General features: G+C 46.6%; 1 protein-coding gene across 3 annotated transcripts in view; it reads left to right on the top strand.

Moving 5' to 3' along the window:
- The window catches only part of ARHGAP4 (Rho GTPase activating protein 4), a 281778-nt gene that overhangs the window by 249823 nt on the left and 19221 nt on the right, over positions 1-12734 (top strand). For all 3 annotated transcript variants that reach the window (XM_078664589.1, XM_078664588.1, XM_078664590.1), the window contains 2 exons: positions 2594-2683; positions 6517-6672. In XM_078664589.1, the coding sequence (XP_078520715.1) occupies positions 2594-2683; positions 6517-6672 (246 nt within the window). The remainder of the gene's footprint in view (positions 1-2593; positions 2684-6516; positions 6673-12734) is intronic.

Below are 12734 nucleotides of genomic sequence, written 5' to 3'. Positions count from 1 at the left end.
GAATCTTAACTGCTTCCATAAAGACTATTGTGGGTTTTTACATTTTAAAAGAATTCTGTACTTTAAAAAAACATTTTTTTAGAAGTCTTCAATTTTTAAAATGTTGCATTTTATAAAAATTATGCATATTTTTAAATACTTATTTTCCCTTGTGAAATAGGTTTTGCATTTTATAAGTATAGGTACATGTATAAAGAAATCTATTTTTAAAGAATGCAGTATTTCTAAAAATGCACACATATTTTGAATTATGTACATGTTTATAGATATTAAACACATATTTCAGGAGTTTTCTTAAATGTGTGTACAATTAAAAAACTAAAAAACACCTATACAACTATCTAGAATTCAACACATTTTCTACATAATAAGCAGCAGTCTCTTATAATTTCTGATTAAAATGAATAGCTTCTGTTGAGCACCATCTTAAAATTTAGCACAGTGGTTGTATCTGTGCCACAGGGAAGACCTATAGAGCGTGTAAACGCTTATTCAGCCTTCTATTATTCAAGTGTTTTTCATTATAGCTTCGGGTTCTGACTTCAGAGGCACCCACCAATATATAGGCGTGAGGTGCTAAAATAGAACATTTACATTTTTGCAGTGTGACTTTTTATTGGTCTGTAGAATCAGCTAATCTTTGTCTAATTGTAACATTTTCTTGCTGTAATTACATTGGCAGACTGCGCAGTGCAATCGGAGTAACATTTTATGAACTGTCCGTATTCTTCGGACCTTTGTTGAACCAGGGTGGACAGTGGTCATTATTGGCTATCCAGAGACATGAGGTTGCATGTGGTATTACAATGTTATGCCACTGAAGGAGATGGTTTCTAACTTGCATAAAGCCATTCTGGTGGGAGTTATAATAACCCTTACCTAGAGCGTTCCTACGTAGGGGACTCAGAGGGCTTTGTTCGAATGGGGTTCAACTTCCAGAAATTCATTAAAGTAACTATATGGTCCAGGGGTTACGTGTCTGGCTTCTATGTTCCTTATACTTCGCGGACATCAGCTCATGTCTGCTGCTTCTTATAAGTAGTACAAAAGGGGGTGGTGATGGACGGAGCATCTGAACCAATCAAACACTCACACCCAGTCAACAGATCTGGGTTTAATCCATCACCGTTCTTTAGCCCACTCCGCCACCCCAGTTCAGACATGGCCATATGCAAATCAGTCTGACCCTGTGCCTCATGGGAACAGTCCAGCCCGAACTGCCAAGCCATGCTTTCCCTGGACCGGATTCAAGCTTCTGAGGACCAGTTTCTGGCATTACAGCCGTCTTCAGCCAGGCTTGCTTGAATCCAGTGGCAAAGTGAGCAAGGGACTCACGTCTGAGCATACCCTGCCAACTTATGGCGGCCAAAGCGGTACAAAAGGGGGTGGTGATGGACGGAGCATCTGAACCAATCAAACACTCACACCCAGTCAACAGATCTGGGTTTAATCCATCACCGTTCTTTAGCCCACTCCGCCACCCCAGTTCAGACATGGCCATATGCAAATCAGTCTGACCCTGTGCCTCATGGGAACAGTCCAGCCCGAACTGACATTGTTCTGCATTCTGTCCATCAACTGTTGTTTTTGCTTTTTATAAGTAGGGCTCCCGGTTTTATGGTATTTATTTTCTTGCCATTTCCGTCTGTATTTATCCATATTTATTTTTTGATAATTTTATCTGTATTTATCCATATTTATTTTGGGTTTTGTGGAAAAATTAAGCTGAAATTAGTATATTTCCACATTTATTTAACCGATAAATATGCATTCTTGCTTGAATGTCTGCGAGGTTTCTGTGCTGTGAACACACGCTAGAAGATAAATCAGTGCATTATATGAAAATATGAAAATTTCAATATCAACCTTGTGCATATCTACTGCTGTTAAAGCCTCTTTACTAAAATAATTTTCTTTTTTAACCCCCTTATCTATCAATCCACATATCCATTGGCCTGGCCGTCATGGCAGACTGTATATAGAATTACTCAAAAAGCAACCCAATTTCCGTTTTTTTCCACATTTAAAAATAAATACAGACTAGAAAATGAATGTTTTCTGCCTGTATTTATCTGTAAAAATCAGTAAAAATGGAAAACAGGGAGCCTTACTCATAAGTGAATGTAGGGAATGGCCGCCTCCTGGACTAGGGTTGGTGAAGTTATGATACAGAGTAATGTCCCTAACTATAAGTGCAACTGGATAATTTCCACAATTTCAATATCTGCTTGTGATTTAATTGACAAGTAATGCACAGGTGTTCAAACTGTGACATAACAGGTATGCAGTAGAATTTACACAAACCAACTCACAGCTACAGTTCAAAACAAACTGATTTGGAAAGTTTGAAAACTCTGCCTGTGGCCGCCCTATGTTTTTATCTATTTTGGCAAAATTCATTCTGCTGCTTAAAACCTTTATTTAAAATACAAATTCAGATGAACTTCAGAAGATCCAACTTTGGTCTCCTACAAACGCTTTTCTTCGGGGCTTACTTTGGCAACGGGGTGATGGGGGCTTTGGTTAACGAACCTTCCTATATGACCTTACAAGACTGTTCGACCGAACCTCATTGGCTCTTCTATTACTGCAGGACTGAAAAGAAACTGGACCAGCGGAACTGCAGGCAGGAGAAGGATGGTGGAAACACAGTGGAAGAGCAGCCCTTTGAGCCCACTGGCAGGTAGGTGGAGTCCTTCTGAGGGGTAGATTGATGAATAAACTCCAGAAATGAGAACCAAATCACTTTCCCATGATGTGGATCAGATAAAGATTAAGATGTTGAAACGAGCAGCCGACCCGCTTTTCACTTGGGGGCACATGCATCATGGTATGATTTTGCGAGTCATTAATTGCGATTATTAAGGAATCGCAACTAAGGACTCGAAAAAACCTATGCATGTAGGAATCGCTGTAAAAATAGTGATTCCTAAACATCCCTTAATTGCGACTCGCAAATTGCGAGTCGCAATTAAAGATTGGCTCCCCATTTATTCCTATGGGCCTACAGACCCGTAGGAAAGAATGGGAAATTGCATGTAAAATTTGCGAGTACCAATAGGTACTCGCAAATTGCGCATGAAATTTCAAGGGTGCAAGGGTGTCAAAAGGACACCCTGTTGCACCCCTGGAATTGTGATGTGCACCCATGTTGCGCAAGCAAGAAATATGAAACATGAAGCTTTCAAAAATGCACTTTTTGCATTTTTCAAAGGTTTGCAAATTACCCACCAGTTCAATTGCTCGGTAATTTGCGGACCCAAATAAGGAAATCGCTATTTAAAAGTGGTTATTGCATTGCATTTAAGGAATCGCAAATTGCGTTTCCTTAAATGCAATCGCAATTTAAGAAATCGCATTAAATTGCGATTTCTTAAATTGCGAGTGCCTTACACTTTGATGCATCACAAAAGCCCTTTTTTGCGGGCACCAACGACCGATTTTAGCGTATCGCACCATTTGCGCTCGCAAAAAAGGTTGATGCATGTGCCTGTTAGTCACTAAAATCAAATCTTAATCCATCTTTCTTGACATACGCTGTAAGGCTCATCTGGTTGTCTGGAAGCATGCTGATAGTCAATGCTACAGCTAGTCTCACTACACAAGGAGGCTCTATGGAGGTCTGCGGAGAAGCAACACTCGCCGTGGTATAGAAGTGTAGTTAGACGTCCGTAGTCCACGGACTCTTTACGGTGGGACACTCTGACCGTGTGAAGTTAGGTACATTGGACAACTGTTGCTTGTCAAAATCCGCGTGAACATTACACAGTCTTCCCGAAAGAGGGCCATTTTAGGGACTAATATGACTTTTGAGCGCAGTATTTTTTGAGTTTCATTTAAAGCAACACATTTGTTACCTTCCCTTTTCATAGAATTAAGGAGGTGAAGCAGACCAAAATTTGCACTGACGGGATATAAAGTAGGTTTTTTTGCACCTGGAAAAGACCAAAACCTTTCACAATACTATGGAACATCGGGTGCTTGTGTGTGTGTGGGGGGGGGGGGGCTTCTGTAGCATGGAGGGCTGCAATGTGTCTATAGTACAATAGATAGACCTGTCTATACATCAGAACTATGCCTTCCATAGAATCCATGCACACCTTTCCCAAGCTGATGCAGTCTGGGCCAAAGCTACTTCTGCTGCCAATGAAGGGCTCACAGCAGCTGTTGTCATTTGAAAGACACACCACTGGCCTTTTGCAGACATTTTTGGATGTTGTGTCTAGGGCGACGACCACTTTAACCAAGTTGTACTGAAAATATTTGGTTAGGTTATTAAAAAATAGAGTATCTTCCGCCCATTCACCTTTCTTAACGTTTGGGAATCTTCGCAGAGATGGAACTGAAGGGACTTGAAGGACAGGTTGCTGAGCATAGCACTGACTCTCGTCTTCAGTCCATTCAGGCTTCTGACCTGCCCGTCCCCTCATCTGTCGCAGTCGCACTACCCTAGGGGGCGAAGAGTGGACTGAAGTGCTGGGGTCTGACGGGGGACACTGGGTGGGAATGGAGTGAACCTTTCCTTGGCTTCTCCATTACTCTTTGAAGCTCTTGCAGTGCTGGGGCACCTGCTCTCCAGTACTGCGCTGGTCAGACTGGGGCGTAATCCAAGCGTTACTGCGGTCAGTATATATTACTTTATCTCCTGCTGCTTCTTTGAAGCCAAGATGATTCTGCACAAGAACGCGAGGAGAGGCTTCGGTTTTACGTATACACGGCAAATACATCATAACGCCTTCAAAGTTCTTTGATACAGTTTGGGTTTGCGCTTCCAAACATGGATGCTGCGCAAATTCATTGGACTGTTTCCTTCATTGAAGAAAGTTATTCCCTCCAGTGCCTCTGTCATCAGTGGGTTCTCCTCTGGTGAACAGTCTGTGCCAGAGGGGCGGCCGTCACCTTCCAGAGATGTACTCGCCTGTAAAGAAGGGACTTACCCTTTTCCGTTGAGCTGCTCTAAGCACCGCATGGGGGAGAAAGCGATCTTGGAAAGCTATGGTATAAAACCTCTTGGGTAGAACCGTTCTTTAAATATTGTGCTGCCATCTACATCGCTAAGTCTTGCTGGGGAGTCAAGGCAATAAGAATGACTTACAATACAATTCCTGCATTTTTGGTGCTACGGCTCCGCATTCATATGTCAACCTTCCTTCCGCTCAGCTTTTCAGTGGATCTTATGTAGAGCACGCTCTTCGGCACAAAAGTGTCTGATGTCTTGATTGTGGATGGATGATGGATGGATAAGGGATAATGGATGATGGGGGGTGGGGCACTAACTTGGACTCCTGCACTTAGACTTCTAACCCCTCCTAAAGTGCCAGAGCTGCTCCTCCATTATTGTCAATAGAGGCAACTGCAGTGCATGTGGCTGCAGTGGTCCTAGGTTAAGGGTAAGAGTGCAGGGGTTGCTATGGAGATTAACTTTTACCCTTTCAATTCAATTGAGGAACAAACTTAAAGGTCTTTGGATGAATTAGGATCTGTTTCATTTTAAGGGTCATCTTCTTGGGAACCAACTAAAGGGCACCCTCCCTCCCTCCCACCCGCGCGCTAGCCCAGATCCTGGCATCAATGCGCAGGGGCTCTGGGTCAAGGGCGTTGGCTTCGGAAGCTTGTCGCTTCCATAGTCCCATACTCCTTGGAGACCGCTTTCACATGTTCACGGAGCAAGAGGTCTCACTGGCAGTAATCCACCCAGTGTCTTTGTAACTTATGGGTAAACTTTGCTAGGCAGCCTAGCGTCCAGCGGGTGCATTTGCGGATGGATCTCCAGTCTTAAAGTGGACTTTCCGTCCAGGAGGTACCTAAGCCCACTCTTTGTTATACCAGCTCTAGTCCTTTGAGTACAACCATTGATGTAATATCCACAGGAGAGTCACTTGGGTCACCCCACATGCTCTATGAAATCTCTGCTCCCTGGGTACAATCGCAAGGCCATATGTTCGACGCTGCCAAACCATCCTCCGGAATATTGTTTCCAGTCCAACACTTGCTGCCACATTTCTGGATTCCAATTATTTTATGGGTAAAGTTTGTTGAGTCTCCGAGTAGGAACGAGTTACTTAACTGTTTTCGTCATTCTTTCTGCAATATCACTTCCATCCATAGCTCAGTTTCTCCTTCTCTGGGTTCTTATAGTGTTTTGAAGTGGCTGGAAAATATGGCGGAGCTTTCAGAGACACCAAAGCAAGCAGTTGCTCACATTAATTTTCACATCAGAGGTATATACAGCTTTTGTCAGTTGCACATCATTCCAAGCCTGTGTTACAGAACTGCGGGTGTAAGGGCTGGAGACCCCTGGGAGCTGATCCACATGAGTATTTGGCCTCCCTGGCGGAAGCAGTGGGAGGAGGGGGACTTTTTCTGTTTCTGTCCACAAGTTGGCTCTGTTTCCAGTTATTGTTTATTGCCTGGAGCTTGTGATTCCATCACAGTAACAACAGAACCAGACTCCCTTCCTCTGCAGTGGGTTTGTTGATATGTGCACCATTCATGTTGTGTATGTTTCTTTGTCAGGTTACGGGTGAACTCGGATGGAGCATGCCCACCCAGGAGGCGCGAGGAGGGAAGCCCAATACGGAAGCTGTCCTCACCATTCGGTGACCCAGGACGTCTAGCCTTTGCTATCCCACAAAGTGGCACTCCTCCAAGACTACTGATACATGCTGACAGGTGAGATAAAACCTTCAAAGAGCATTGGCTGCTAATCGGGTGTGAACCATAGACGAAAGCAGGGGCAGCCAACGCTGAAGCCTCCCCTTGCGGCTACCGCTGCATGTCCCATAACCTGCCCTTACCCCTTCTTCTCGCACCATTGTACCTTCCTCCATATTTTATGTCACTCTCCATTTAGCATTTCTACTTTCTTCATTCACTTCTCTCCTCTGCACATTCTTTTTTTATCTCTTCTCTCTCGTTTAGCCCATTTCCGTCTTCTTTCCATTCACCATTTACCTAATTTGCCCCATCTCCCTCCTGTCCCAGTATTTCTTCAAAGTTCTGTCTCTTCCTTTCTTTCCTCTAACTGCTACATTCTGTTCCATCATACTTTTGTCACCTATCCATCTACTTTTCATTTGTCCATCCCTTCATATATACTTTTCTTACCATTCATTCCCTCTCTTTGCTTTTCTTTCCAATTGTACATTCTCCCTTTAGATTTTGTGTTTTCTCTTGACTTCGTCCTTTTCTTAGATTGTGTCTCTTCTTCGTCCGCTCTACTTCACTGTTCATTATAGTCTCTATTTCTGAGGGATGGTTCTTCCCACAGTCCATCCCTTTATGAACCCTCCCAAGGGCCTGACTGTATCTGGAGGAAGCTTGGAATAGCCCTCGGGTGCCGGTGGGTGGTGCTTTCAGCCGCCATCATTGCTCCACCATGGACATGGTGGCACGGAGCCGCGTCTAGGCGCCCCTCCTGCAGACATGAGGACTTTCCTTTTTATTAGGTCTCGTGGCGATTACAGCGCGAAGCGCTGTCTCGCCAGAGACCTTTAGTCACCGGCTCTGCTTCCCAGGAGACAGAAGATGGGCACGCGCAGCCTCAGGAATCGGATCAGGTCGCGCGCGTTCCCAATCTCCTGTCTCCCTTGAAAGCTCCAACACACACAGCCACACCTCCCTCTGCTTTCGCACCCGCATGTGCACACACAGAGACACACACATACGAGCGCACGTACACCCACGCACACATACAGAGACACACACATCACCCTCCCTCCCCCCCGCCGCACACACACACACACACACACACACACACATGAGCACACAGAGACATCCCCCGCCGCCCCCCTTCCCCCTCCAACTAAGCCCCACTCACTGCCTCGGCTCCACTCTGGACTGTTTTCTATGCTTCTGGGCAAGGATCCAGAGCTCTGCTTGTACTGATTTGGGACATTACCAACATTTTCCTTCCCAGAATGATATGTTTATTGATTAGTGTCGCAGGGATGTTGCCATTGAAGCCTGCAGACTAGAAACCCTGAGTCAAAGTCCTCACAAATATGTCTCTGGTGACTGGGGATCAAAAACACAACAGATCATCTGGGGCTTCTGCATCGCTCTTGCTCCTGTCTTCTCCTTGCGTTTCCACTGCTTTTTGAGAGCAGTCTCCTTGCTTTTCCCTTGTTCTCACTACCTTCTTGCTTTTCCCTCATTTTCATTGTTTGCTCCTTGCTTCCCCATCCCCCCTTTTTTGAGTGCCTTCTCCTTTACACTGCTTCCCCCCCTGTTTTTTCAGTGGCTTCTCCTCCTTTCCCCTTGTTTTCACTGCTTTCTCCATGCTTCTTCACCCATTTTTTTAAATGCCTTTTCATCGCTTATCCTTTGTTTTCACTGCCTTCTCCTTGCTTTTTCCCAGCTTTTTTCAGAGGCTTCTCATCGATTTCCCTTCGTTTTCATTGCTTTCTCCTTGCTTTTTCTCCTGTTTTTTCAGCCATTCTCCTCCTTTCCCTCTGTTTCAATCCTTTCTCTTGCTTTTCCCCTGTTTTTTGAGTGCTTTGTCCTTGCTTTTCCTTCATTCTGACTGATGTAACCTTGCTTTTTCCCCGTTGTTTGAGTGCCTTCTCCTTGCTTTTCCCTTGTTTTTCACTGCTTTCTCCTGCTTTCCACCATGTTTTATTGAGAGCCATCTTACTTTACCCTCATTTTTCACTGCTTTCTCCTTGCTTTTCCCTTGTTTTTCACTGCTTTCTCTTGCTTTTCTCCCTGTTTTTTTGATAGCCTTCTCCTTACTTTACCCTCATTTTTCACTGCCTTCTCCTTGCTTTTCCCTTGTTTTTCACTGCTTTCTCTTGCTTTTCTCCCTGTTTTTTTGATAGCCTTCTCCTTACTTTACCCTCATTTTTCACTGCCTTCTCCTTGCCTTTGCTCCTGTTTTTTGAGTGCCTTCTCCTTGTTTTTCACTGCTTTCTCTTGCTTTTCCCCCTGTTTTTTTGATAGCCTTCTCCTTACTTTTCCCTCATTTTTCACTGCCTTCTCCTTGCTTTTCCCTTGTTTTTCACTGCTTTCTCTTGCTTTTCCCCCTGTTTTTTTGATAGCCTTCTCCTTACTTTTCCCTCATTTTTCACTGCCTTCTCCTTGCTTTTCCCTTGTTTTTCACTGCTTTCTCTTGCTTTTCTCCCTGTTTTTTTGATAGCCTTCTCCTTACTTTACCCTCATTTTTCACTGCCTTCTCCTTGCCTTTGCTCCTGTTTTTTGAGTGCCTTCTCCTTGTTTTTCACTGCTTTCTCTTGCTTTTCCCCCTGTTTTTTTGATAGCCTTCTCCTTACTTTACCCTCATTTTTCACTGCTTTCTCCTTGCTTTTGCTCCTGTTTTTTGAGTGCCTTCTCCTTGCTTTTCCCTGTTTTCTCTTGCTTTTCCCCCTGTTTAGGGCTCGGGCCTACGTCACACTGCGTAGCAGTGTAGGCGGAGCCTAAGAGTCCTTGTGTGAGGGTCTCCGAAAAGCTACCTAACAGATTCCTGGCTGCTCGTGATTTTTCGTCCTTTTTTATGCCAGCTGCATTTCGATTGGCCTTCTTGTGCGTGTGTTTTTGGAAGAGAGCACGCAATAGGCCATAGGCGGTAGAGTAGCTCCGCCTATGGCATATTGCGTGCCGCCACGCGCACCAGAAGGCCGTATTTCTGTAATTATCGTGGATTGACGGCCGCGATAATTCAAAACATATGCCTGCAGTGGCGCGTGCGTGTGTACCACTGCGGGCTTTTTATTTTTGTAGCGGGTTTTTTTTTGTAATCGCGATCGCAAAAGCGATCGCTTTCAGTGCAGCACCAGCACATGGATCTGTCATGCGGTTTCCTAGCAGGAGGCAGCCCGGCTCGCGCTGCTGTCGGTCCCCAAGGACGCCGTATGGGGAGGATTGCAGCAACTGGTTTCTTGGTTTCTACCTTGCTCTGTCTGCGGTGCACTGTCCATGCTCATCTCTCGCAGCTGCATTAGACACTTTAGGTCACGGATTTAGCGTCTCGTTTTGAGAAGCATCTTCAACGCAATACCGCTTATTCCTGCCCCCCCCCCCCGGCTTAGCTGGCTGCTGCAGCCGCCGACGCCTAGCCGAGGTAAATATGCCGATGTTTCTGTAGCATCTATCCCTTAGAGAACCCAGGAAGGCCGGAACTCGGGCTCTGCACTGCAGAGCCTCTCCTTCCGGTGACCGGCTCGTTTTCATTCCACTTCATTGAAATACGCCTGGTAAGTGCCGGCTGGGTTTAGTGTGCGCATGCGTACTGACTTCCAAAGGACAGCTTCAATCCATGGATCGCCTATTGTAAGGCAGGTTGGTGGATATTCAGGTGGCAACATCACTCTTCCTGGTACCTTTCCTGGATTTCAATAGGTTTTATATTACGCAGTTCTTTCTAAAAGAACCAGCAAGTCTTCTATGACGAAAGGCTCCGTACTAACCGGCGAATGTGAGTTCCGTTCATAGGTTTACGTTGGACGTATTTGATAACACATGACGAATCATAACAAGTTCAGGATTCTCCGATTTCCGTCTCTTAGTTAGCGCTTGCGCAGGGTCCCATCTTTTCAGGGGCCCTGATAGATCCGACCCGGTTCTGCAATCTTGCCCTGACGACCTTGTAATCCTTAAACAGATAGTTTTCCTTTGATGTACTTTTAATGTGGGCGATGTGTGAGAGTTTATTACAGACAAATGTTTTTCATCCAACATACATAAAAAGTCTTTTAGATCCCCAAAACACCTCACATATGAGAAGTCAGAGGGTGTCACAGAGAATATTTTCAGTAATATGTGTGAGCTCCTGCTGTATTAAAATATTGAAAACGTACCTCACTATCCATGAATATTAAATAACAAGCATTAGAAATGCAATCGGGCTCGGATTTATTTGAGTTTGAGCTAATGGCATTGTAAATGCCAATGTCTTTTTGCCATGTGTTATGGAGTGTGTGCATGTGGTGTGTAGTGGAAGTATGTTGGTTGAATTGTAATTTTACCAATGGTGGCATGCTGTGCTTTATATGAATATGTTTAAAAGTAAAGTGTACCATACTGCGATTGCTTGGTGGAAAAGTGCACTGCCGGCTGGAGGTGTGTGTGCCTGGTGGAAGGGTGCCCTGACGGCTGGTGGGTGTGTGCTTGGTAAAAGCGTGCACAGATGGATGATGGTTGTTGGTGTTTGTGCATGGTGAAAGCATTCATTGACGGCTGGGGGTGTGTTGTTGTGTGTGTTGTTTTCTGTGTGCTGGTGAGTGTGTGCTGGTGAGTCTGTGGGGGTGAGCCTGGGGAGTGAGTGTGGTGGTGAGTGTGTTGTGTTGAGTGGTGACAAGTGTGTGGTGTTGAGAGACTGAGGTGTGTGGTTTGTGTGTGCGTTATGTGTGTGTGGTGTATGTGTGTGTGGTGTTTTCTGCACACTCACACACTGCCCCGTAACATTCACACACTGCTCACCCGCACACTCCCAATGTCACCCTGCATAGTCACACACTGTTTACCCTGCACACTCATTCTGCACACTCACACAATGTGCACCCTGACACACTGTCTCTGCAGTCACTCTGCACTCACTGTCACTCTGCACTCACTGTCACTCTGCACTCACTGTCACTCTGCACTCACTGTCACTCTGCACTCACTGTCACTCTGCACTCACTGTCACTCTGCACTCACTGTCACTCTGCACTCACTGTCACTCTGCACTCACTGTCACTCTACTGTCACTCTGCACTCACTGTCACTCTACTGTCACTCTGCACTCACTGTCACTCTGCACTCACTGTCACTCTACTGTCACTCTGCACTCACTGTCACTCTGCACTCACTGTCACTCTGCACTCACTGTCACTCTGCACTCACTGTCACTCTGCACTCACTGTCACTCTGCACTCACTGTCACTCTGCACTCACTGTCACTCAGCACTCACTCTGCACTCACTGTCACTCAGCACTCACTCTGCACTCACTGTCACTCTGCACTCACTGTCACTCTGCACCCCCACTCTGCACCCCCACTCTGCACCGCCACTCTGCACCGCCACTCTGCACCGCCACTCTGCACCGCCACTCTGCACTCTGCACCGCCACTCTGCACCGCCACTCTGCACTGCCACTCTGCACCACCGCACCGCCACTCTGCACCGCCACTCTGCACCGCCACTCTGCACCGCCACTCTGCACCGCCACTCTGCACTCTGCACCGCCACTCTGCACCGCCGCACTGCCACTCTGCACCGCCACTCTGCACCGCCACTCTGCAACGCCACTCTGCACTCTGCACCGCCACTCTGCACCGCCACTCTGCAACACCACTCTGCACTCTGCACCGCCACTCTGCACCGCCACTCTGCACCGCCACTCTGCACTCTGCACCGCCACTCTGCACCGCCACTCTGCACCGCCACTCTGCACCGCCACTCTGCACCACTGCACCAACATTGCACTGCACCGCCACTCTGCACCGCCACTCTGCACCACTGCACCAACATTGCACTGCACCGCCACTCTGCACCGCCACTCTGCACCGCCACTCTGCACCGCCACTCTGCACCGCCACTCTGCACCGCCACTCTGCACCGCCACTCTGCACTCTGCACCGCCACTCTGCACTCTGCACCGCCACTCTGCACCGCCACTCTGCACTCTGCACCGCCACTCTGCACCGCCACTCTGCACTCTGCACCGCCACTCTGCACTCTGCACCGCCACTCTGCACTCTGCACCGCCACTCTGCACCGCCACTCTGCACCGCCGCACCGCCACTCTGCACCGCC

This window comes from Lissotriton helveticus, chromosome 10 (genome assembly GCF_964261635.1).
Source record: "Lissotriton helveticus chromosome 10, aLisHel1.1, whole genome shotgun sequence".
NCBI classification, from domain to species: domain Eukaryota; kingdom Metazoa; phylum Chordata; class Amphibia; order Caudata; family Salamandridae; genus Lissotriton; species Lissotriton helveticus.
Note: the sequence above shows the minus strand (reverse complement) of the source record. Positions and strands in the feature narration are given on the sequence as shown.